The sequence below is a fragment of the Callorhinus ursinus genome, unplaced genomic scaffold (genome assembly GCF_003265705.2).
Source record: "Callorhinus ursinus isolate GAN/ISIS: 27379988/994484 unplaced genomic scaffold, GSC_fseal_2.0 scaffold41, whole genome shotgun sequence".
NCBI lineage: Eukaryota > Metazoa > Chordata > Mammalia > Carnivora > Otariidae > Callorhinus > Callorhinus ursinus.
The window spans coordinates 12,982,416-13,007,831 of record NW_027397103.1 but is presented as its reverse complement, the minus strand read 5'-3'; the positions used below and the strand labels follow the sequence as shown (position 1 = coordinate 13,007,831).

The 25,416-nt window shown below is 59.6% G+C and overlaps 1 protein-coding gene across 20 annotated transcripts in view; it reads left to right on the top strand.

The window, feature by feature from the left end:
* The window catches only part of NCOR2 (nuclear receptor corepressor 2), a 212,240-nt gene that overhangs the window by 120,059 nt on the left and 66,765 nt on the right, over positions 1-25,416 (top strand). For 14 of the 20 annotated variants that reach the window (XM_073881293.1, XM_073881294.1, XM_025889570.2 and 11 more), the window contains 6 exons: positions 260-353; positions 2,915-3,093; positions 6,430-6,484; positions 8,824-8,922; positions 23,334-23,470; positions 24,762-24,934. In XM_073881293.1, the coding sequence (XP_073737394.1) occupies positions 260-353; positions 2,915-3,093; positions 6,430-6,484; positions 8,824-8,922; positions 23,334-23,470; positions 24,762-24,934 (737 nt within the window). The remainder of the gene's footprint in view (positions 1-259; positions 354-2,914; positions 3,094-6,429; positions 6,485-8,823; positions 8,923-23,333; positions 23,471-24,761; positions 24,935-25,416) is intronic. The other 6 variants (XM_025889569.2, XM_025889565.2, XM_073881288.1 and 3 more) reach the window with 4 other exon arrangements.

Below are 25,416 nucleotides of genomic sequence, written 5' to 3'. Positions count from 1 at the left end.
TTGGGGGCATCTTAGGAGAGAAAAATGGGACGGAGCCCCTGTGGCATTCCTGGGTCAGGGTGGGGGCTCCATGCTCTCCCCGGGACCCCGCGGCCTGGGGCAGTCCCTGCGGCTACGAGAAGCCTGGCCCCTGTCCACCTTCCTCCCTGCCGCCCACACTCTGCTTCTGGGGAAGTTGTGGGCTTGGTCTGTGCTGTGGTGCCTGTTGGAGTCCCGGCTGCCCAGGGGCCGGTCCTGATTGTGTCCCTTTGGTCTCCAGCAGGGTGGGCCAGCGGGGCAGTGGGCTTTCCATGTCGGCCGCCCGCAGCGAGCACGAGGTGTCCGAGATCATCGATGGCCTCTCAGAGCAGGAGGTAAGAGCGTGGCTTGGACTGTGGCCTCGGCTTCGCTCCCCTCTGTCTCCCATCCATGGGAGTGTCGTGGCAGGAAGCAGAACTCACCCCGATGGTCGAAATCAAAGGGCTTGTCCCTGAAGCATGGGCAGAACCGGTGCAGGGTATTGAGGCCCCGGGGGAGTGGCCGTCACCTGTCTCCAAGCCTAAAGGACCAGCAGAGAAAGGGGTGTTGCCCGGCCGGGGCCGTCTGGTAGGACACGGCCAGGAGGCCACACCTGGTGCCCCAGCAGGGAGGAAGCCGAGCAGCTCCCGCCTTCTCCCAGTGCCTCCCATTGGCTGAGCCCCACCAGAAGCCAGCGGCAGGGGTGCCTGAGAACTGTGCTTTCTAGGTCAGCTTCTTGGTGCCCGGACTGGGGGCAGATGGACAGTCCCCTCGCAGCGACCGTCCACCAGGCTGGCGGCCTTCTGGCAGGACCCCCAGCCCTGCCAGCGCAAGTGCACTCTCTTTGTTCCCTTGGGCCCCTCCAGGGTGCCCGGACAACCAGAGTGCCGCCTGGGTGACCCTGGCGGTGGTCTTGGGGCCCAGAGACGATCAGGGGGGGCGAGGGCCATGTCGGTGCCAGCCTGGTCCGTCCTGGGTCTCGCAGGTCAAGCTTCTGACCTGCTTGGTCCCGACACCATAGCAGACGTGAGGGAGGCTCGTGAAAGGAGGGGAGCCCAGTTTTCCCTGGGGGCTTTGATCCACCGGCAGCGCTGCTGTTCAAATCGAAATTAACTAAAAGGAGAGAAAACGAAAACTTCAGTTCCTTGGTCAATCCGGGACATGGTGGGTGCTCAACAGCCACGTGTGGTTGGTTGGTTCGTGGCTGCCACACGGGGTGGGGTGGGCAGTGAACACCTGCATCACCGGAGCACCGCTCCAGCTGCTGATTCTCCCACCACACAGGCCCTACCCCCAGAGGTTCTGATTTAGCCAGTCCAGGGCGGAGCCCAGGACTCTCTGCATTTTTACCAAGTTACCCACATGATTTTGATGCAGGTGATTCAGACTGTGTGGCCATGAAAAGAGATCTTCTTTTTAAAAAACTTCACGTGGTACATCCCTATTCTGAACATCATTCAGTCCCCAGAAAGCAGAACTCAGCCCTTGCCCGCAGTCACACCTGCGGGTTTGGTCCAGCTCCTGGCCTGCTGGGCTGTGGCTGTGTGCCCGTCCTGCAGGGGTGTGGACACCCGTTCAGTTTGCCTTGGAAGCAAGACAGGGGCGGGTGGCCTTTTCCCAAGCATGTCCTGCCTGATGGCCAGGGGCGAGTGGCATCTCAGGTGATTCAGATTCCCTAGTCCCCAGCCCCCCTGACAGAGGCCCCCCTTTCCCAGGTCCCGGCCACGTGAGCACGTAGCCACCGGCCTCCCGAGACTGTTGAGGGGGTGGCAGTTGGGTGGGCTGGTGGGAAAAGGGTATTTAGGACAGAGACTTCAGCTGACTGGAGGTTCCCTGGGAGGGTAGGAAGGAGGGGTTGGGCAGGAGGAGAGGTGTCGCCCCCACCCTGTGGGGAGCTTTCGGCAGTCACGGTGCATGCCCAGGAAGACAGACCCCGAGAGGGCAGGTCAGGGGTTCCTGCCAGGGGAGAGTTCTGCCTGTGACCAGGCCCGTGGTCGGCCGTTAGTACGCATGTGGGGCAGCCGAGGACAGTGGGAGAGGTGTTGGTACTGGAGGGCAGTGCCAAGTGCTGGGAGGCTTAGGCCTCCGGTGGCCGGGGTGGGGGGTAGTCCTCCCCGAGCTGGGGCTCAGGGCTGCGTGCTCCTGCCGGGAATCCCAAATGCCGAAGGAGAGGTTGGCTGTGGGAGGCCAGGCGGCGGATCTTTTGAACTAGCTGACCTTGGCCGTGCTGGGCCTTCGCCTGCCTCCTCAGATGGGTAATTAATCGCCAGTAATGGGCTGGCTGCAGAGATTTGGGGAAATGAGCCCAGCTGAGTGGTGGCTCAGAGCCTCTTAATAGCCATCTTGATGCATTATGAGCGAGTGCGCCTGACTCCTGCCGTGCACGGGGCCGGGCAGGCTAGATCCCAAGTGGGCATGCCTGAAGGAGCGAATGCCAGGGCCGGGGACGGTGGTGGGGAGGAAATGGGTCCGCGGTCTCACCGGCCCCTTTCCCTGCCCCGCGTGCCCTCGGAACCTGGACAACCGGGCCTGTCTCCCGAGCTGGTTTGGCCGCCCAGCTGGCTGAACACCCTTGCTGTCGTGTTTTATGGCACTTGAATTTCCAAAGGAAGATGCATTGCTCCCTCTCTCCCTGCAGATAAGGCCACTGCTGCTCTCCGCATTTAATTTACAACCCCGTCCACCATAAACCTGTCTGGGGCTGCCTTTAAATTCTCCCTCCCCCTGGCATTGGGCTCTTAGGATTTTCAACTCATCCTCCCCTTTCTCTGTGGCTTGGCATTTCCCCACTCTCGCTCAGAACGTGTGCGCCCTCGCCTGGGCCCGCACCGCTGGCAGGAGCCCTCCCCAGCCTGTCCCCAGGCTGCCCTCGGGAGCCCTCTGACCCGGGCCCTCCGCCTTTCCCTCTTCCCCCCAGAACCTGGAGAAGCAGATGCGCCAGCTGGCTGTGATCCCGCCGATGCTGTACGACGCTGACCAGCAGCGCATCAAGTTCATCAACATGAACGGGCTCATGGACGACCCCATGAAGGTGTACAAAGACCGCCAGGTCATGAACATGTGGAGTGAGCAGGAGAAGGAGACCTTCAGGGAGAAGTGAGTCCCGTGACGCCGGGGCACGGGCCGCCGCGGCCCTCTCGGGCTTCTCCTGCCCCAGGAAGCCCTTCCTGCTGAGGCGTGGGTGGGCTTCCTGCGGCCACCGTGACCAGTGACCACAAGCTGGGCGGCCCACAGCAACAGGAATTTTATCCTCACTCCACTCTGGAGGCCAGAAGTCCAAGGTCAAGGTGTGGGCAGGGTTGGTTCCTTCCGGAGGCTCTGAGGGAGCATCTGCCGCGCACCTCTCCCCCAGCCCCGGGGGGCTCCTGGCAACCTTCGCTGTTGCTCGGCTTGTAGACGCGTCGCTCCCTCCCTGCCTCTGTCCTCACGTGGTTTCCCCCGCGTGTGTCTCTGGTTTCCTCTTTTTCCGTCAAGACCCCAGCTTCACTGAATACAGGGCCCACGCTAGTCCAGTGTGACTGCATCGTAACGAATCGCATCTCCAGAGAACCCGCTTCCAAATAAGGTCACATTCGGAGGTTTGCGTGGACATGAACTTTGGGGGACACTCTTCAACCCAGTACGAAGCGTGAGGGCAGCCTTGTGTGAAATGGGGCTGTGTGTATCGGAAGAACAAGGCCAGAGGATGTTGGAGGCTGGGCCAGAGGGCAGGGATGTGAAGCTGGCGGATGGCTCTTTGGTTTTCATTCTGTCGCGCACATCCTCCATCGCACACACTGTGCAAATGCTGCTTGGATTTTGTGTGTCTGTTCCTCTTACCCCTCATAACAGCGTTGCCGGGCCATCCCCATTGCACAGCTGAGGAAACAGAGGCTCAGAGAGGTTAAGACGCTTATTGAAGGCCACACAGCTTACAAACGGTGGAGGCAGGATTCAGACTCCCCCGTCGTCAGGGCAGGGGCTCAGCTGCAGTGGAGAGCCTTGCTGGGAAGGGAGGTGGAACCAGGGACCAGGGTAGCCTCGGAAAGCAGAGGCAGGAATTGAATGCTAAGAGGTCAGGCTTGGGGCTTCTAAAAGACAAGAGCCGAAGGACCGGAGTATTTTGGGGAGACGAATGAGGAGCTGCCGGGTGGATAAAACCCCTGTCCCCTCAACCAAACTGAGAAGTTGTGTACCAGGGGCCCATGCACATGCCAGGCGCAGGCCCCTGTGAGGTGGCAGGGCTTGGGAAGCTGAGGCACGAGCGGAGGCCTCAGTGCTTGGCCAGGAGGCTGCACTGGAAACAGACTGTGCCTGCTTAGCTGCTGGACCTCTGCCTCTGCCTCCGGCGAAGGCCTCATGGCCAGGGGATGAGACCCCTGTTCTCTAGCCGCTTGCTGTGGGTCCAGAGTGCCTGGCGGGCCTCCGGGACGGGGGTGATTCTGGGTCACGGGCAGCACAGGGGTGACCTAGCTGCACAGACACCGGGATGTGGACGTGCAGGGGGACCATCCGTGAGGGTCTGGGCAGGAGAGTTGTGTTCCTTACAAAAGCTTTTGAGTGTGGAAATTCTAAACCATCCGGAAAAGTAGAGGGGTGTTGTAACGAGGCCTCGAGTGCCTGCCTCAGAGTGAGCAGTTTTTGGGGACTAGCTCTTCGCGGAGCGGCTCCCAGGGGCATTTGGGGTTGACTCCTCGGAGATAGGAAACCTAGTTCCTTGGGGGCTCGTTTCTAGGTCCTCACAGTCACAGGTATGACTGTTCTGCCACGAGTCGAGTTCCGCGTATAGGCCGTGCTGTAATTTTAGTGAAGGACCGCAGTCACGGTTGCTGAGAGTCACCGTCGCCTTAGGTATATCTAACGTCCCCCTGGTATGTTCGCTATTTTTATTTATTTATGCTTTCTTTAAAAAAAAGAAAAAAGGTGTTTCTGGTGTGTTTTCTGTGTTTCAGCCTTTCTGGAGAGTTCGTGTTTGCTCTTTTCCCCTAAGGATTTCGTTGTTAATTCAGAAGGGTAAGGGCAGGGCGGGCAGGGCTGATGTCCCCTGAGCCTCAGCTTCGTGCCCCAAGTCTTTCCGGGAGAGCCGTCCTGGTCAGGGCCTCGTTTTCCACAGAACTGATGGGGCTCGGGCCTCTGGAAATCATGCGCCAGTGGCATAGAGCCCCACCACTTACTGGCTTTGTCACCTCCAGTAGCCACTTCGCCTTTCCAAGCCTCGGTTTCCAGGTCTGTGAAATGGGTACAGCAACAGTGCCTCCCTTGTTTAGCTGCTGAGAGGTGCCCAGTGGGTAGGAAGTTCTCAGTGAGTGTTGTGAGAAGATACAGCGCTCTAGGCTGGAGGGTGGTGGAAGAGGTGAGCGAGAGGGTTTCCAGGTTTGAAACCCCGTCTCTCCTTGGGGAAACCCCGAGGAAGGGCTCTAGCGGGGGAAGGAAATGTCACTGGGCAGGGAGAGGGGAGGAAGGCAACCCTGAAAAAAAGGGCGTTAGGCCGGCTCCAGCTTTGCAGGCTGCCTGAGGCAGGATCCCAGGCGGGGAAGCCTGCCACTCTGACTCGCGGCTTCCTACTGGAAGAGAAAAGAGGCCATTCCGGATTCTCCGGTGTCTGGTCGGAGAGAAGGGAGGGGCCCGTTGGCCTCCTGCCCAGCCATCTGGAGGGCCGGGCGGAGAGCACCGGGCGCTGGCCCAGGCCCCCTTGGGGGACCTGGGGACCCCGCCTCACCAGCAGCTCCTTCTCTCCCCGGGGGGAGGCTGCGGGGCGGTGGCGCGTCGTGGGGACGGTCAGGCCGAGGTTGGGCCCCGGCCAGGGACTCCACCCAGCATCCCTGGGGCCTCCGCGGCCATGACCCATATCTCCGCCCCCACTGCCCGCCTGCTCCTATGGCCCTGACATTTCAGCCTTGCCGAGCCTTTCCCAGTAATTCTGCCGGCTTCGCAGGAAGCCAGCTGGTGGGATGCCAGCTCCCCGCACCCCCTCCGGCGTAAGTCCTTTCTTGCCACCTCCTCGCGGGCACGCAGAGCCTGTGCTCCCACCTCTCCCAGGGAGGCCTGCAGCTCGCCGCCTGACCTGCGGCCTGGCTGTGGGGGCCGGCGTGGGCCGGGCGAGGCCCGGCTTCCCAGACCCGGCCGGAGATAGAAACAAAGGCAGATTTTAAAAGGGGGGGAACCCCACCAAAGAGCTGCATGCAATGTCCTCATTTTTCCTGGAAGCCGCCTCCAGCAGGACAAACAAATATATTTTCAAAGGCGCTAAAACCAGTGACTCACTCCAAGGAACGCCCTCTCTTGCCCTCGGCCCGCCCGCCCTTCCCACACCCCCCTGGGCTTAATTGCTCCGAGTGGGGCGGCGCCCGCCTAGCAGGGCCGCGGAGATGGCAGGCGCCCGGGTGCTCGGTGCCCGCCCAGCTGGGAAGCCCCCCGCGGCTGGGCCTCACGCCCGCCTTTCTCCTCCCACAGGTTCATGCAGCACCCCAAGAACTTCGGCCTGATCGCATCATTCTTGGAGAGGAAGGTGAGTTGCTGCCCCCAAGCCCAGCCACCAGCCCGGCAGCCCCGCCTGCCCCCCACCTCTCTGGGGTCCACCCCGGTGGGCGGCCGCTTGCCCTGGGGCAAAGGACCCTCCCTCCTTGCCCACAGAGCTTGCCCCTTGTTCTGTCAGTCCTTCCCTCCTAACCCCCCTCCGTAGGTCCTCCTGCTCCTTCCTTTGAGCAGCAGTCGCAGGCCCCGCCCCTGCTGGCCTAGGGGGTGGAGCCTCAGGCTAGGAAAGCCCAGGAGAGCTGTGTGCACTGGCTTCCCTGGAGCCAGCTCCTCAGACGTGGCAGCGAGCGTCCTTGCAGAGTGGGCACGGGTTCTGGAAGACATGCATGCTGTGCCCGGCGTCCCAGTGAAGGCTTTATAGGCAAGAGTGGCATTCTTTCAGGGGGCTGGCCTCTCTGGTTGTCACTGGATGCTTTCTGACGCCCCTGATGCCAGCCAGGCGTGTGGTCAGTAAGTCCCCATCCCATTTGGACAAACCTTCCTGTAGAACTGCCACTTGAACCCTACCTCGCCCCCAAACCCAGCCCAAGGCACTGCCCCCTTTCGCTCCACCTCTTCCCTGGCAGGTAGACACAAAGTGTCCTGTGCACCCTTTGTTGGGCCAGGCAGTGCCTGGAGTGGGGGAAGCCAGGCCGGGTGTGGATGAGACCCTGTGTGTTGGCATCGGTGCTGGGAACCCCGGTGTCGTAGGATGGAGTAGGAAGGGCTCCAGCAAGGCTTTCCTTCTGGGGCTGCTGTCCTGGGTGTTCTATGCCACACTCCCTTGAATCAGATTTGCCAGAGATGGGGCATCTGCCCAGCTGCTGGAGGCCTCATGCTTTTCAGTTGAGGGAGGGCCATCCAGGCATGAGCCAGGCGGTTATTTTAAAGTTGTGCAGTTGTCCCTAGCATCTGCCCTTAATGAGCTGATAACCATAGAAGGAGGGAGATGGGGCGACGTAGGGAAACAGAATCTTTCCGTGCCTGAAAAACCGGCGTGGGGAAGCAAGCCCTATAAATAGCCTTTCTTCTGACTTCATGATGGCTTCGTGCTGGGGTGGGGGGGGGGTTGTGGACAGTCTGGGAGGCTCTAGGTCAGGGCTCCCCAGGGATGGAGGCAAGGGTTTCAGAAGCTGGTTGTTGAGCAGCATTGCTTGGGAATGGGGAATCAGAGTCTGTACCCTGGAGAGTAAACTTTATGGTGTAGTTTGGTAAGAGGCGGCTCAGGATAGGACTTAAATAGAACTTCCAGAACGGTCTGAAGCAGGGATTGCCAGTGGTGGCAATCCATGCCTTTGGGGACAGGGGTGTTCTGAGTGAGGCTTGGAGCAGGGTGGGAGCTCAGTGGGCCGGCCAGCCGGTGCTCGTCTGCAGGGACAGCTGCAGCTTAGAGTCAGCCCATTGTTGTCCAGCATGGAAGGAAGGCGCTCCCCTGAATTGTTCAAGGGGAAGTCAGACACCCACATTGCCCAGTTTACAAATATTGGCATCTGATAAGATGATTTTCTCAACTGCTGTGTGGGCCTCGCGTGTGGGCCAGGTTAGGGAATCCCATGTGGGAAATAAGCTCTGTTCACGTGCATTCTGGGGGTGGCAAAGGCCACGAAGTTTGAGGCCCGGCCTGCCTCTGTACCCGGCAGCTTTGACGGAACAGCCCTCTGAGGCGAGCTGTCACCTGGAGTCGGCCCATGGCTGCAGGTGGCAGGCCCGACCGTGTTGCATCTGGTTACTTTGAGGATGCCCTCTTACTGGTCCCATTTGGGCAAGGACGTGGTGGGATTCCAGGGAGGGCCAGTCGCTGACTCAGCAAGTGGCACCAGGGTTCAGACCCCGACGGGTGTGGAAAAGATCAGGGCAGAGAAAATCATAAATGTTCTAAGAGACGAAGAGTCACTTGGGGACGTTATAGTCCGGCTGGGTCACAAAGCTTGGAAGAGGTTACTCGGGGCCCCAGGTGTTCGGGAAGAAGGAGCTGCGCTGAGAGGAAGGAGACCCAGGCCCAGGCTGGGGCCGACTTTGAGTGTGCCCAGCTGGGAGCTGGAGGGCCTGGGGAGGGCGGGTGACTACCTCGTTATTACGGTTACGGACAGCAGCAAGGACAGTAGGACCGGGTGGCACCTCTGTAGGGGGTCCCGGGTGCTCCGTCTTCATGACTGCTCTGTGACGTCTGTGCTCCGAGCGTCCCCATTACTCGGGTGAGAAGGCACGGTGACCTGGCCAGGGTCACCCTGCTCTGTGTGGAGGAGGCAGGATTTGAACCCAGATCTCTGGCTCCTGGACCCCAGCTCTGACCACCCACACTGGACATAGCATTTTTCTCTTTCTGTCCCACAGACTGTGGCTGAGTGTGTCCTCTATTACTACCTGACCAAGAAGAATGAGAACTATAAGAGCCTGGTGAGGAGGAGCTACCGGCGCCGCGGCAAGGGCCAGGTGAGAGGCTGGCCAGGGTGCTGGCTCTTGGGACCGGTCCTTGGCATGCTCCAGGGCTGTGGGCAAGACGGGCAGTGACCATCTGCACGTGTTGGTCTGCAGCAGGCTCCCTCAGCTTGGGCCCCCTCCGTGGTGGCCGGGAGACCCTCTCTGGGGGTGTTGAGGCTACCCCAGCAGCAGAGAGGAGTACTGGGAGAAAGACCACTTCCATTCTCAGCCTGGAAAATTCTAGAACTCCTGGCTTGGTGAATCATGATCCCTGTGGTGAAAGGGTCACATCCCCAGAGCAAGGACTGGGTTCTCTGCCTGATTTGGACTAACCGGTTAACAAGTTCAACGTTTAAAAATATTTGTAGTTTCTTTGTGTTGTTTTTATGCATACTTGAAAACAGAAAATAGCCAGTACATCAATCTGTAGTCTGTCAGCTGTCACTGTTTAGGATGAGACCGGGGGGTCGTTTACGTTAGAGCAGGGTTTGGCAAGCTATGGCTTTTAGGCCAAGTCGGCCCACCGTTTCTTTTGTGAATAAAGTTTTTTTGACACACAGCCACGTCCATTCATTTCCGTATTACTGTGGCAGCTTTTCTCTTATAGCAGCAGAGCAGGGTAAGTCATGACAGAAACAGCAAAGCCTAAAACATGTATTGTCTGGTCCTTTCCAGAAAATGCTGACCTCTGAGTTGGAGAAACAAGGAGCTGGTTTTAAACAATGTTTGGCAAATGATGGTAAAGATGGTGGGGTTCTGTAGCACACAGGTGAAAAGGGGCTTCTGGGTGATCGATCAGTGCTTGGGAGACAGAGAGAGGGGATGGATTCACTTCATTTCCGGGCTGTTGAAAATCAGCTCGGGGCAGGTACTGGGAGCATGTGACTGCTGGAGGAGGTAGGCTTGCACTGTTGGAGGAGGGATTTGGGCTGGACGGGCAGACGGCTTTGGGGCACTGCTGTAGGGTGCTGCCTGGAGCTGGTGGAGGTGCGTCCTTCCTGGGGCCTTTGGCCTGGGGCGCCCAGGGGAAAGTGATGCAGGCCAGGAGTGGCGGGACCCGGGACGAGAGGGTCCTGTGGTTCTCTCCCTGACACTGGCGTCTCCCCTTCCCCGGGCTGGCCAGGGCAGGGGTCCTGAGGCGTGGCTCTCAGCCGTCCCTGGTGGGGTCCTGGCGCCCAGTGTGAGGCGCTTCGCAGTCGAGTCCCACAGTTGGGTTCTTAACCGGCATCCTTCTTCTCCTCTCTTGCCTTCTGGGAATTGTGCTTCCGCACTGTGGGCCCACTTTCCTGTTGGCTAAGCTACATGTAATTAAGGGAGCAAATTTGTTGAGAGGAGAGTAAGTAACCCCTCACTGCACTCAGGCATAAATGGTTGGGACTGAGTGTTGGTTCTCCTTGGCCGGGGCGTTGAAGGGTGGCTGTGTCTGGTTTGTGGATAGGGTTTTCCTTGAGCATTGTGTGGCCACAGTTGAGCAGCCTGACTGCCCATCTAACAGATGTGTAAAAGCAAGTCTTACTGGTTTGGAGCTCTTTAATTTCAAAGACCCAGCTGTGCTGTTTTGTTTTGTTTTATTTTATTTATTGATTTTTATTTATGCGTTTTTATTAACATATAATGCATTATTTGTTTCAGGGGTACAGGTCTGTGATTTATCAGTCTTACACAACTCACAGCACTCACCATAGCACATACCCTCCCCAGCGTCCGTCACCCAGCCACCCCATCCCTCCCACCCCCCAGCTGTGGTGTTTTAGAAATGAAAGTGCAGTCAGGAATTTTCTAGACTGAGAAGCACAAACTCAAATAAATTCCAGGCAGGGAGCATAAACATGCTGAGGCATGAAAGGCAGTAGGGAGTGGTGGGGGACTGTGGCAAAACAGAAGGGGAGCTAAAGGCCTTTAGGTTTATTTAAAAACCATCGTCAGAGATCTGTTGAGCACCTACTGTGTGCCAGTTCTCCTGCTAGTCTTCCTAGTGTGTGTGCCCTCACTCACCCCCCCTGCCTTTGTGGGATCACTGTGGGTAGGCTCATGAGGCCCCTCCAGGTGGCTGGGCTAGGGGCTCTGGAGGAGAAAGGGTTCTGACTCAGATGGGGAGAGCCATGTTTGCATGGAGGGAGGTGAGGACTTGTGTGTGTTGAGGTCATTTAGGGAGTGGGGGGTATCCCCGGACAAGTCCCGGATGGGAGGGTTGGGGGTGTCAGCTCCTTCATCTTTGGTGTCGGCTGCCATGCCTTTTATCCTGTGGTGTTAATTCTGTTTATCGGTTATTTCTGTGCTGGGCACAGGGAGCTCCTCGCCGGTTGTATAGACCAGAGTACGTAGGTGGTTCCCGGATAGCATGCCGGCGGTCTGAGAGTCTCCGTAGAGCAGGGGCCTTCAAAAGTGAGGTAAAGGAGCGGCTCCTCAAAGGACAAGAACAGAAGTGAGGGTGTCCTGGGCAGAGGGAACAGAAGGTACAAAGGCACTGGGGTATGAGAGAGCATAGTGCCCTTAGAGTCTTTGGAGCAGGGGGTCTTAACAGCTTCCAGGGTGTTAAATGAATGAAGGTTTGGAGACAGATCTTCTGCTCATGTTTGATGAGTCACTAGCATTGTTTCTCTCCTCTACGGAAGACAGAAGTACAAATGTGAGGGTACATGGCCGCTCACACTTGACCTCAGCTTCCGTGAGAGGCAGCAGGGAGTGGTGAGGCCTGTAGCCGACTTAGCTTGTGACCTGGGTCCACCCCTGCTGACGTTTGGCCAAGTGTCCTCGTACTGCCAGAGCCGATTTTTGAGGATGAGTTGGAAATCTGGATTTATGTGGAATTGCCTGAGTTTTCCATCTTAGGTTGCATGATGAAAAACAACAACAAAACATTGACTGTATAGGCCAAACAACTCCGGTTTGCCCTTTTTCTTTTTAAATTAAGTTTTTAATTGTAATGCCAGTGTAATTAACATGTTAGTTTCAGGTGTGCAATAGAGTGATTCAGCAATTCTCTGCGTTACTCAGTGCTCACCGTGGTAAGTGTGCCCTTAATCATATTTGCTCTCCATCTGTCCTCGGCCCCCAGTGTAAGACCTCTGGATTTGAGAATGGTAAGGCTTGGGTGGTGGAGGTAAAGAGGGGATCATGTGTGACTGGGGGCAGAGGCCAGACCACGCAAGGCTGGGGCGCCGGGGAGCCCTGGAATATTGTATAGCAGAGGAGAAACATCTGTTTCCTCTTTTTGTCTGCGTCGTCTTGGGTTAGCCATAGTGTCTGCACCGCTTCTCCGGTGAGGTTTTGCTCTCTGCGCAGGCTGGTGCCTCAGGCTGGGGCTCCCAGGATGGAGAAAGGATGCCTCTGTGTTCTGTCTCTCGCGGAAAGATGGAAGAAAGCAGGGCGGGAGGCCCCTGTCTCCTGGGAGCTGGGACACGGCTTGGTGGCCTCCCCCTCCCTCTCATCAGCTGGGGCTGCTGGTGTGCTGGCGACAGAGATGCACACACACATCCTGGAAGGACTTCTGTGCCAGGCAGACCCACCGCCCTCACCACTGCCCACCGGCCCTGTTCATAAATACGGAATAAGCGGGTCAACCCGAGTGTTGCCTCTGGGGCTGTAAGTCTTTTCTCTGCCCTGTGACAGTGAAATAAATGGCAGACACAGGTCTCTCGGCCCCTCTCATTAATCTGAGATGCAGTTACTGATGGGGCCCGAGCGTCCCTATTTCTGCTTCGTTTTATAAAGGCCGTGATCCTGCTGATACGTGTCGCAGTGAGGAGGGCAGGGGTTCCTGCAGCCTGGCACGGGAGGCAAGTCAGGCTTGCCCCACCTTCCTGGGTCCCTTTAGTTTTGGAGGAAGACGTAGGTTGTCTCAGCCAGTATTTGTCGGGGAGACGCTGGGAGGCCAGCGAGACAGGGGAGTCCTATCAAAATTGCCAGGCACTGGCCTTGTGGCATGATGGGACAGCGATGCTGCTGGCCATTCACTCAGCCCCAGGACCTGTGTGAGGGGTCGGGTGCGTTTTCACTCAGAGCTTTATCCGGGGGAGGTACTGCCATCATGTCCGCTTTATAGGTGCTGGGAGGTGAGGAACCTGCTCTTAGTGAGTGGCATATTCAGGATTCGAACCCAGCACAGTCTGCCGTTGGAGCCCGAGGGGAGACCCTGGTGATCCCATTTGCCACCTTTTGGCCGTGTGGCTCGTCTTTTGGAAGCTGTCCCTCACTGACCTTGTAGGGCCTGGGTTCTTTGGTCTGTGTAGGCCCTGCTGCATCAGGAAGCAGATGGACCTTGCTGTGGGCGGGATGCGCCCCACTGAGCCCCCATCGGCATCACGCCCCCAGCCCCGTCTGGGTGTCCCATCTCCACTCACTGGGAAGCTATTCCTGGCCCCACGTGCACCTGGCTTCTGGGAGGCCTGCAGCTGGAAACTCTTCCCGTCTCTTTTAGTTCTTCTGTGCTCTGGGAGACATGGAGGGCTGTCTCCCCCTCTCTGGCTGTCTTGCAGTCTCTCTTCGCTCCCCCAGCCCCATGCCTGTCCCCGCCTTCTTCCAGGTGGCCAGTGGCTACAGAGGCTATGGTGCCTGTCTGTGATTCCCGTGGCTTGGGGCCACACCATGGCTAAGGTTGGCCATGAGGGGCCTCTCAGCTTCTCAGCCCAACAGGTGCCCCTTGGTGGGCCCTCCCCACCAGGTGTCAGATGCCCAGGATTGTGTGTTCATCTGAGGGCATGTATGGAGTGCCTCCTGCATGTCAGGACTAAAAGTTCTGCCTTGGGAGCCAGATCAGACCGTGACCTTTCAGGAAGCTAGGGCAAAGGCATCAGCTGGGCATGGCTGCCTTGACGCCTCACGGACCGTGCTGTCTTCACCCGTGCCCGTCTCAGTGGGTCCCGGGCCCAAATCCCCGTGTCTGGGGAGGAGGCGAACCCGCGGTGCTGATGGCAGGGAGTTATTCTCCCCAGAACATAGGGGACACCACCACCTGCTCCTGCTGCAGTCAGTGTCCTCAGGCTGTCCCCTTCTGGGGTTCCAGGCTGAGTCACGGACCTGAGACAGAGCTGGCGTCCAGCTGAGGGTCTCCCAGCTGTCACTAGGAGGGCTTGTCCAAAGTCAGACTGCTGGGCCGGGCTCCTCCTTGGGGCCTGAGAGCCCGCATCTCTAACAGGCACCCAGCAATACTGGCTGCTGGTCTGGACCACTCAGAACCTCAGCCTGTGGGGGCTTTACTGGTGGTGGTGGTGGGGGGGGGTGGGAGGGGCGGGGGAGGGAGCAGGCTGGCAGAAGGGGAAGTTGAGGCATGGTGCAGGCTCACTGGCAGATGGGGGTGGGAGGAGATGATCCTGAAGGGGAGATGAGCGGAAATGGCCCTTCTGAGGTGTCCTGTGGTGGGCAGACAGGGCCAGGTCTCAGTCCACAGGCCGTGCATGGACAGCTGGGTGCACTTGCAGCAGTGGGGGCAGCAAGCAGCTTCTAGAAGGGCACCTGGCCAGTTCCTCCGGGGGACTAACTCTGTGCGTTTTCGTATTTGCAAACTATGCTTCCCAGTGGTCATGACCTCCTCAAATGCTTAACCACAGCGTGTGAAGCAAGACGTCACTGCGTCTGCTCAGGTGACACCCTGTCCTGTCACACCCTCATCACTCGCCCTGTGCAAGCCATTTGTTTACCATGTTGACGGTCACATTTGAAAGCGTGGATGGTTACAAAAGTGGAACGTAAAACTTCTTGATGAAAAGCAGCAGTCATTGGGTATCTCTGGGCTTAGACCGTCAGACGGCTGCCCCGAGAGAGGGGAGGGCCCCCTGGCATCCACGGCGCGGGTGCTCAGCCCTGGAGGCCAGGCATGTGCGCTGGTTGTTGGGGCACCAGGATCACTTCTGTGTTTAACAGAGGGTGCCATCCACCTTCCAGAAACTTCTCCATGTTCTGACGGAGGGAGATGCAGGCCAAGCCATAGACTTCCAGAATGCCAGCCCCTTCACTCCCACCCCCGATGGAGCCCACACACCTGAGCTTTGACAGGTGGGAGCTGAGCCCCCGGCTCCTGGACCCTGGCCCGTGAGACCCACCCCTGAGTGGCAGGCATGCTGGGGGCCTGGGCCCAGGCCCGAGCATCCTCTCTATGAGGTGAATCACGGGCTGAGGCGGATGACGGTACAGTGGTTATAGTTCATGATTCATGGACAGAGGGGCTGCATTATCCCAGCTAATTGAAGAACCAGAGCCCAGGAATGCTGTGGTCAGTAGTCGGCCTAACTATGCAGGCCGTCGGGGAGCTGAGAGTGCGAGGCGGAGTTGGGCCAGGCAGCAGGGCCCATCCCTGCTGTGGCTGTGATCGAGGGGCCACGGTGGCCCTCCAGGCGATGGCGGGGGGGGTGGGGGGGGGGGGGGGGGGGGGGGGGGGGGGCGGGGCGGGGGGGGGCGTGTCCCCGGGGGTGAGCGCTTCCCTGGGCAGCTGGGGCTCAGCCTGCTGGCCTGTCCCTGGGGCGTCTGAGGGGGATACGCAGGGGATCCCACGTGGCCTCCCACCGTCTGGCCTGCACGTCCTTGTGCTCTGTGGCTCTTCTCTGTGGCCCGGTCCAGCTCCCGCCGCTGACCACTCACTGAGCCCAGGCTCCTGTGTTTTCTGGGTTGAGCCCCCTCTCGCACCCCTCGTGCCCCACCTCCCTCGTTCCCCACGAGTGGGTCTCTGTATCTCTCCCCCTGCGCCTTCATCCGTGTCCCTCTCCCCTCCCCACACCCACGCCTCTCTGCCTTCCTCCCCCTCTTTCCCCTCTCCCTGATCCTTCTTCCTGCCCCTCTGAGCCTCCTCTTCCCGCTCCTTGCCAAGGGACAGGTGACCCCGTTCCAGTTGCTGAGGCACTCCAGAGGCTCCCGTGCCTGGGGCAGCTCTCACGGGGGACAGCATGACCTGGAAGGCCGCTCCAGGACAGGCCTGGCCAAGCACAGTCCACGCGGGGAGGGGCAGCTCCTGTGCAGTCGGGGCTGGCCCCCAGGGCCTGGCTGCCCCCCCTTGGGCTGATGAAATCACTTGAGGGCTCCCCCCAGTGCAGTCTGGCAGGGACATGGGGCTGGCCAGATACGGCCACACTGACCCCGGGTGGGCTGTGTTTCTCTCGGCCTGCTGGGTAAGCGTGGGTGTGCGTGTCCTGAACCACGACCTGGAGCCCAGATGGGCCTCTAGCCTGGGGGTCTATCCGACTTTCCTGGGCGGCCCAGGCCTATAGGAGGTGGCGCTTCTGCGCTGCTGGGGGCATGCCGGGCTGAGCCAGACTGTCCGGATCTAGGGCTTCAGTGAGCAGATGTCCCTGATTCCTGCCCAGGAGGTGGGAGACCTGTGGGAGGCCCCTCTGGGCCTGCAGCCCCCCAGACATATTCCAGGGACCACTGTTCTCAGGAGGGTGGGTGGTCTCCTTCCCAGGAGAGGCCGTACCCCAGGGAGCGAGCAAGCTGGGCTGCTGTTTTGGAAGAAGACAAACATGGCCTTCTCACGGGCCATGATGTGGGGGCTGGGGAGACCTGGGTCTCTGCCACCGCTGTCCAAGGCAGACCCCATCAAAGGCATAGAAGGACATGGAAAACGTGAGCCCAGCCCAGAAAATGTGAGTGTGGAGCATTTGGACCCTGGGAGGGGGTGAGAGGTGGGGGGCTGACAGACCCCACATCCGGGCATCTCAAGCTGGGCTGCCAAGAGTCAGGAAATAGTTACCAGAAGAGCAGCATTTGTGTGGGTCTGTGCCAGTGTGGGTCACGGCAGGAGGGTCCCCCTTGGTCTTGACCGCTCAGGGAGCATCCTGGGTGGGTGGTGGCCATGTTGGAGACCTTTGTGTCATGACTTCACATTGTCCCCATTCTACGTGATTCCACAGTGAACAAGACAAACGAGGTCCCCAGAGCGGACAGGTCCGTGTGGGAGGTGGACAGTGCGCAAGTAAATTAGCATGATTATTTGAGGTGGTAGTGAGGGCTACGGAATGTCAGGAGGTAGCTGATGTGAGGGAGGGCAGCTTTTAGGGAGCTGACCTCAAAGGCTCCTCTGAGGAGGTATCATTTGGGCTTAAACTTGAGGGATAAGAAGGAACCAGCCAGGCAGAGTTGGAGGGGGAATCCCAGGCAGTGAGTGCAAAGGCCCTGAGGTAGCAATGAAACGTGGCATCTTCCCGGAGGCAAGGGGGAGGGAGCGGTCCCAGGGGAAGTGGGTGAAGTGAGCAGGGGCAGGCAGGGGCTAAATCCCCTGGCCTTGTGGTCTGTCAGACCACTGATTTTATTCCCGGTGGCAGGACAGGATCTGATCGACAATTTCAAACAGAGCGTTGGCTGCCACAACCACACATCTCCCTGCAGGCAGAACAGACGTCATGGGTGTGTGTGTGTTAAATGCTACTCGGGTTTTGTTGGCACATCTGTTTGCAGGGGAGTGCTGGGGAGTGTTTAGCAACCAGCCTTGTGGGGGCGAAGCCCCGATTTGTAGCACGTAACAGTTGCCGTGGTATAAATACTCCCACCGTGCCAGATCTAAGCTACCGACGTGATGTCACCAAAGGTGGAGCTGGGAGGGGGCGTGCCCAGCACAGTACTCTGTCCCACTTCCGCTGTGTGGATGCAATTGATGTAAATAACCTCAAGAGCATAGATAACGGATCTGTGTAGTCAAATAATTGGGAAGTGATGCATCTTGAGTACTTCTTACCTTTGTTTTTATCGTAAGTTCTTTAACTGTCAGGTTATGTAGTTAGTTTTTAGTAACGGCTGTGTTTAACAACTTTTCTGCAAAATCCTTGAAAGTTGAAGTCTGCTCTCTTGAGCTGATCTGAGCCAGTTCGGCACACCTCTGTCTGGACTCAGGGGGCGTCCCCTGTCTGTGTTTCTCCAGGAGGGACAGACGGACTGGATGAGGAGGGTAGGGAGCCGAGGGGTCAGGTGGGGGCCGCCAGGACCAGAAAGCTCCGTTGTGTCCTGCCTCTGCCCCCTGACCCCAGTTCTCCCCCCGGCCTTGGGCTCCTGGGCCCCCTCGTCCCCACTGCCGAGAGACGGCAGGTGTCATGAGGACAGAACCCCTCTCGGGGTTTGCTCACTGGGGGCGCGTGGTCGAGTGGCTGAGGTGGTGCTGCCGGCAGCGCTGTGCGGCACGGGGAAGCTCTCACGGCACGTTCCTGAGGACCTGTCATCTGAGGATCAAATCCCGTCGGCTCTCACTGGACTCTAAGCCGTGCCTCCCTCGGTCGGCTGCCGAGTCGCCCTTCAACATGGGGCAGAAGATGTCATCCCCTGTCTCCCCTCCCTGCCCCCCCACCGCTGACGGGAGCCTTCGGTGGCTGTCCACTGCCACCAGGGTGCCCGCCGTGTGTCTGAGCGTGGGGTTAAAGGTGGCCAGGCTCTGCAGCCATGTCCAGTGTGTCACGCGGTAGGGACAGTGCTCGTGTTCATGTCGCCGTGCCTTTGCCCAGGCAGGTCCTCTCCCTGCAGTGTCCCCTCTCATCCTTGTCAACCAAAAGCCTTTGGGGACTCCGCTCAGAGGCCTCCTTCCCTGTCCCTGTGGGGCAGGCAGAACTGCCACCACATCTGCCGCATGCTGTGACTTCTAAAGTCTCCTCGGCACTGAGCCTCCTTCTGCCCTGACAGAGTTTCTTGTCTCTGTGAGCTGAGGCGCCAGCTCCGGAAGATTGGGGACCGCATTTTTGGTGGCATGGTGTCCCCCTTATGGGCTCAGAGCATGAATGTGGAGGGAACGCACAGGTGGTGGCATGGTTCGGTTTGAACGGGGGGAGCCTGTGACCTCCCAGCCCCAGGTAGCAGGCATAGCACCTGCCCGTAGGATCTTGCTAGGAAATGCCATGCAACCTGGGGCGAGCTCCCGGACTTCTCTGGGGCCTTATGTCCTGTTCTGTAGAACAGAGGTAGTCCCAGGGGCTGTTGGGAGGATTCCGTTAACTCACAGATAGAATGAGGAGAAGGCTTCATCTGGATGTGTTTTTATTTGTGCGGTTTTCCGTGCAGCCCTGGCCTGGGGCTCAGCACAGTGTAGGCCCCGTTGCCGCTTGCCTGTCCTGCACTCAGCGCTCCGGAAGCAGGGGTCCCTCGGGATGGGAACTGATGGCTCTGGCTAAGCATAGATCCGGTCAGGTTTTCCGCCAAGCCGTGCTGTGGTTTGGGAGGGACGTGCCCAACTGAGTACTGGGCATGAAGCCCATCGTGAGCCTGACCGTTGACGTGTCTGAAAAGCAGAGGTAGACCCTGCCTCATGAGCTCCACAGTCGTTTGAGGTGGGGGTTTGGCCTCCGGATCTACCCCTGGGTCCACAGGTGTCACCTGCTGCCGGTGGCAAGGGTCCTGGGTGTGTTTTGTGAAACAAGGATCCCTGAAAGCCTCGTTCCTCAGTGTGATCTGGGAACTAGCAGCATCAGCCTCCCCAGGAAGCTGCCTAGAAATGCAGAGGCTCAGGCCCACCCCAGACACACGGAATCTGCATTTTCCCACTATCCCCAGCTGATTCGTGCACGGTCTAGATGGACCAGCGGTGGTCTGGGGCAGGGGTGGGCACATTATGGCTCCTCAGGCCAAATCTGGCCCACTGCCTATTTTGTAAATAAAGTTTTATTGGCACACAGCCATGCCTATTTGTTTACATTTCGGTTGCTTTCAAGTTACAAACCGCGTTGAGTTGAGCAGTTATGACAGAAACCAGTGGGCCTGTGGCCGTACAGAATGAACCTCTTACAGGAAAAGTTTGTCGGTTCCTTGTCTAAAGCACGAGTTCTCAAGCCTGGTTACCCATCAGAATAACCTGGGGATTTGTGATCGGTGTGGGCGCGGCCTGGGCGTCAGGACTTCCCAGAGCTCCCCAGGTGACCTGTGTGTGCGGCCATCAGGCAGTGGGAACCTTGGCTCTGAATCGCCCGTGAAAGCCAGCAAATGCGCATCCACAGCTGTGGATGGCCTGAGGTCCAGAGGGGGAGCCGTAGTGGGTGTTCGTCCTCCTGTTTGCTGTCCTAGACCATCGAAGGCTTTCGGAGACTGACCTGGCTGCGGGGGCCTGTGAGTTGGGGCCCCGTCTCGCCCCATAAATCTGGAGTGAATGGAGCACTCCTAAATCAGCCCGTTGATCTCCTGCATGCAACAGGAGGCCAGGCAGATGGTCATTATTGTGCCTGACGAGCCTCTCCCACTGGAGAACGTGTTTCAGGCCAGGTTGGACCTGGGGTTCCTCCCTCCGTCCCCTGCACCGGTGCCACACAGCTCAGCGTGCTGGGACACCTCTCCCAAGGGAGATGGCGGTCAGGTCACTGGGCACCATGAGCCCATCTGGGAGCTCTGTGCCACGGCTCCACGGCGTTGTTCCTGCGCTGCCCCTCCTCCCCACCCCTGCGCTTAGGGCTTGGGAACGTGTCCGGGCGGAGGCACGGGTGTCTATGACACTGGGCTTGCACACCTGGGCGGGAAGGGATGGGAATAGTGACCAGGCTCTAGTGCTGACTGGGACTCCTGAGCCTCCGCACGAGGTGGGCACAGGTCGGGGGAATCTGGCTCAGAGCACCAGCTGAGGAGTGAGGGGCCCGCCGGGGCAGGCGGGGATGGCAGGAGAGGGGGCTAGGCGTAGCCAGGGCTGACTCGGGCGTCGGCCGGAGTCCTGGCACTGCTGTCGACCGGGTTTGTCACTCGACTTCTTTGTGCCTCAGTTTCTTCTGTGAAGTGGGAGAATGAAGGGGTTGGTAAAGGAGGTGATTGCAGTTCATAGAACAGTGCCTGGGGCCTGGCACTTGGATCGACTTTTGTTATTCGTGCTGTGATGTGGATGATGATTCAGGGGTGGGGGTGGTTACCGATCAGCCCAGGCTCAGGTGGGGGCTTGAGGAATCTTAAACGGGGGACAGGGTGGGCTAGGTAGGAAGGGGCAGGGACGCCCAAAGAACCCCCCCCACACACACACCTGAGGCCCCAGATTCTGGTCAGAGACTCTGAGTAGGGCTTTGGGGACCATGGGACCAGGCCATCAGCTCTCCTCCGTCTGAGACCGTGAGGCTTTGCCTCCCTGCAGGATGGGAACATGGGTCACTACCCTTCCTGTCTCAGGTTGGCTAAGGGCATGGAGCAGGGTAGCACTTGGAAGGTGCTTGGTGTGGTGCCAGGGACAGGCCGCCTCTGTGGATGGAGCCCCAGCTCACTGCTACTCTTGGTTTTTCATCTTCATCACTATCCTTGGGATTCAGAAGGCCAGGAGCCAGTCGATAGAATGTGCGCAGCTCAGTGTCAGGCGTGTAGTCAGCCCTCGGGAAATGCTGGCATCTTCCTAGCGGGGTTTCTCCAGGATTCTGATGGGGGAGGGCCGCAGGAAGGCACGTAGTTCAGTATGGCACAGATGGCAGACTCCCCCGGGCCTCTGCCCCTATTAGTCAGGAGGCATCGGCGCGGGCTGGGCCCCCGTGGGTGGGGAGCCGCACCTCCTGGCTGTGCTGGGGTGGGCAGTGGTCTGCTTTGTGGAGGATGAGATCCCAGGGCGCTTTGAGGCCCCACCAGGCTAGATCCAGGGAAAGATGATAGGTGCCTCCTGGAGGGTGGCCCGGAGTTGGGCCCGTGTGGCCGTTGGGAGGGACAGCGAGAAAATGTTTGGAGTGAGGCTGCCCAGGCGGGGGGTCTGCGTGCAGATGTAGCTGAAGACAGGTGTTGGGAGATGCCAAGCTTCTTGTGGTCGGAAAGCCCCTGGAAAGCCCGGCGTCAGCCTCCCAGGTGTTGTAGAAGTCAGCAAATCTGATAGGTGGAGACAGTAGCCACACCAGGTGGCCCATGGGGCAGGGGAGCCCTCCCCAATCAGCCACGCTCTCTCTCCTGCCCTGGAGCCAGGTCCCTGACCCCTGCTCCCCCCCCCCTTGCCCTCGTCAGGCGAGTGTGCAGAGGGCACGCTGTGTTGGAACAAACCAGGAAACCTCTCTGTCCCTCCTTCCACTGCTGGGACGGACAGCTCCAAAAGAGACTTTGCCTTTTGGGTGTGAGAGGTGGCCACAGCCCCTAGGTGGTGGGAAGTTTATGCTTTAGTGTTTGAGGGGTTCTGGGGGTGAGGGACAGGCTAGTTAAGGGCCAGCCACCGGAAATTGGCAGCAACATGGTGGGGGTGGAGGGGCTGGTCCAAGGCCAGCCATGGTGCCCCTTGCCTCCTCCGACAGAATAGAGGGGCTTCTTGGAGACAGGGAGGCAGAGCCAAGCCAGGCGGGCCCAGGGCGGCCGCTGCCGCAGCTTCAGAGAGCGCAGCGTTCCCTGTGAGCATGCAGATCGACGCTCTGGGCCCGAGCATCTGCCGAATGCTCCCTGCCCCCGCTTCCTAAATTCCAGCTGCACGAGAAGGTCTAGGGAGGGGGTTGCAGGCCAAGGCAGCCTTGGGTGTTGGAGTCGGACGGGCGTGTGTTCCTGATGCGGAGGAAAGACGCAGGGAGGGGGCGACACCCTGCTTGCCCCCCCTTCTCCATCAGCGTGGTTTCTTTCTCCTTGTCTGATAATCGGTATGACCGTACCCCTGCCACGTGCACAAGGCTCTTCAGCGGCAAGGCTTTTTTCCTTTCACTTGGCTCATCGGCACGGAAAGATGGTCTGGTTTGGCACTTGCCTGCAGGGAGGACTTTGGGGTGGCCTAGAGGATCAGTGTACGTTTTAAAAGAAATCAGGCGGGGCAGAAAGGAAGTCGGGCAACCTCTCGGGAAGGAGCAGGCCGCCGTCACTTTTCTCCCCTGTCCTGACGTGGGCAGGCTCAGCGGCCTAGGGTGATGGGGCAGGCAGGCCATACCTGCCTTGCCGCTGGGCAGATGAAATAAGAGCCTTCGGGAGGAGACTGGTTTGCTGTGAGCCCCTTTCATCTCCTCCCCCTAAAGTGGAGGTTCGCTTCCCCTTGATGCGAGGAGAGCAAGCCCGCTGTTGGCAAGAGTGGGTCCTCGACATGGCAGCAAGCACCTTCAAATGGGCCGGGGCCCCGGACACCCCTCCTGCCCACCCATTCTGCAGATGTGGTGACAGGTTGAGAGGTGGCCTGAGCTTGGTCAGGGATGTGTCCCCAGGTTCCCCGGCGCTCAGCCTGCTCTGGCCAGAGGCCGACCAGCGGCCCTCCCCGTGCTGTTGATGGCGTCAGTCCCACTTTAACGCCCACGCCAGACTCCAGTTCTGTGAGGGTGCTCTCATTTCCGCCTCCTGGCCCCGGGCTGGGGTGTAGGCAGGCTGAACAGCCCTGCTTTCGAGGGGCAGCATCAGCACAGAGAGCTCGAGACCCTCATCTGAGGTCACACAGCCCCCAAACTGGGGAGGCAGGGGTTGAGTCCAGGCTCCCGATTTCCACACCTCGCCCGGGACTCCCGCCTCCGCAGACCCCGTGGGCTGCAGGACCGCGGGCTGTGGCCAGGGCTTGCTCAGCCCGGGTGCGGAGACTCACCTCTCTCTGTTCCCCTACCCCCCGCCCCCCGCTCCCCCTGCAGCAGCAGCAGCAGCAGCAGCAGCAGCAGCAGCAGCAGCAGCAGATGCCCCGGAGCAACCAGGAGGAGAAGGAGGAGAAGGAGGCCGAGAAGGAGGAGGAGAAGCCCGACACGGAGAACGACAAGGAGGAGCTGGGCAAGTAAGGCCGCCGGCCGCCCTGGGCCGTGGGAGCTGCCCCGACTCCCCGCGAGGCTGCGAGGACGGCGGGTTGGCATCTGCCGATTGCCTGCCGGGGAGGGAGGCGCCTTCGGCTCCGGCGGGACCTGACAGCCCCCCTGCCTGCCGGGAGCCGGCCCGGCCCCCTCCCTTCCCCCGCACCCGCCCTTTCCTGCTCAAACCCTCTGGAGACCCCAGCGACTGACAGCTCATTTGAGCCCTGCTCCTGGGCTAGTACATCTAGGCAGTGACCGCGGAAGCCCTTTGCCCCCTCGCCTCCTCGCCCTCCTCCGCCAGGTCTCCCGAGATGCCAGGCGGGGGAAGGGGGGTCAGAGAAGCTGGCGGAAGGACTAGGTATGCAGGCGGGCCCTGCCCTCACCTTTAGAATTACCGCCGCCAGCGTGAGCTCTTGCAGATCTAGGCGCAGCCTCCCGTGCCTGCCAGGGGCGGGTGCCGAGCACAGCCAGCTGGAGATTCACGCCGGGGGGCGGGGGGCGGGCACGGCGTCGGGCCAGGTACCTGGAAGAGGCTCAGGAATGTGGCTTCAGAGAACATCTGGCTTCGTTACCCCCTGTCTCCCAGACGTCCACGCAGGGCCTTCGGGAAGATGAATGGGAGGCGGGGGCGGTAAACCCGAGCGGCTCCACAGTCAACCCTCCTGAGGCGGCTTCTGAGAAGGCCCCAGCCCTGGGTACGGAGGTCACATGCACCCCCACATACCTGGCTCAGCTGCAGAAGCCCGGCAGGAGACTTCCCTTTTGTGTGTGCTGCAAGGCACGGTGGCCCTTGACAATAACTGGCAGCAAAGCGAGTGCCGTTTCTAGAGCCCCGCTGAGCCTCTGCTTTGGGGAGTGAGGTGGCCTTGTGGGTCGTACCCGCCTGCGCCCCAGGCACTTAGTGCGGTAGTCCTGCGGTGGCAGCGCGCAGCCCTCTATTGGGCACGTGAGACGGTCTTGCAGACGGCCTGTGTGTAGCTCTCCATTTCCTACCGGCCCTTAGCCCTCCTTCGGAGAACATAAAGCTGTGGTTTGCACAAATACGGTGGCACTGCGGAGAGCTGGTCGCCGTGGCCTCTCGTCTGGTGCATGGAGAAGGCTTGCGGCTTGCTGCCCACCAGCCCTTACCTCGAGCTTTCCCTGACTCCCGGCCTCTGACTGGTACAAACCCCCTGGCAGCCAGCGCTCCTCGAGCGAAAGAAAAGCAGGTCTCTTGCAGTGGTTGTCTGGTTTCCTGACGCAGGCGAAGCCATCCCTGTCTCTCTCTCTGGCCTTCAGGGAGAAGACAGACGACACCTCTGGGGAGGACAACGATGAGAAGGAGGCAGTGGCCTCCAAAGGCCGCAAAACTGCCAACAGCCAGGGAAGGCGCAAAGGCCGCATCACCCGCTCGATGGCCAATGAGGCCAATAGCGAGGAGGCCGTCACCCCGCAGCAGAGCGCTGAGCTGGGTGAGTTTCGGGCCGGGGAGGATGGTGGCTTCTGAATCCCAGCTTTAGCTTCCAAAGTCACTGGGTGACCTGGGGCGAGCTCCTAAACCTCTCTCTGCGTCCTCATCTACACTGTGCTTGCTGGGGTGTGGGAAGGGCTCAGTGGCTGTCCGCCCTGGTGATCCCGGAACTGGGAGGGTTCACGTAAAAATCCAGATCGCCAGTTTGCGTTCTGTTTTTTTAATCAGAAAATCTGGCCGTGCTTGGCCCCCATTTCCTCCAGGAAGCGGTTGGCACTGAGTAGCCACCACCCCTTTTTAGAAGGACCTGGGCACAGACTGTACCCGTTCCCCCCCCCCCCCCCCCCCCCCCCCACTAGGCTTCTGGGTTCGTACTTCACTTCTGTGGGGCCTCAGTTTCTCTTGCTCAGGGGACATCCACCCCCAGGTGCTCTGAGCCTCATCCCCCTCCACCTCTGGTTGTGGGGGGTGGTGGTGGGGGGG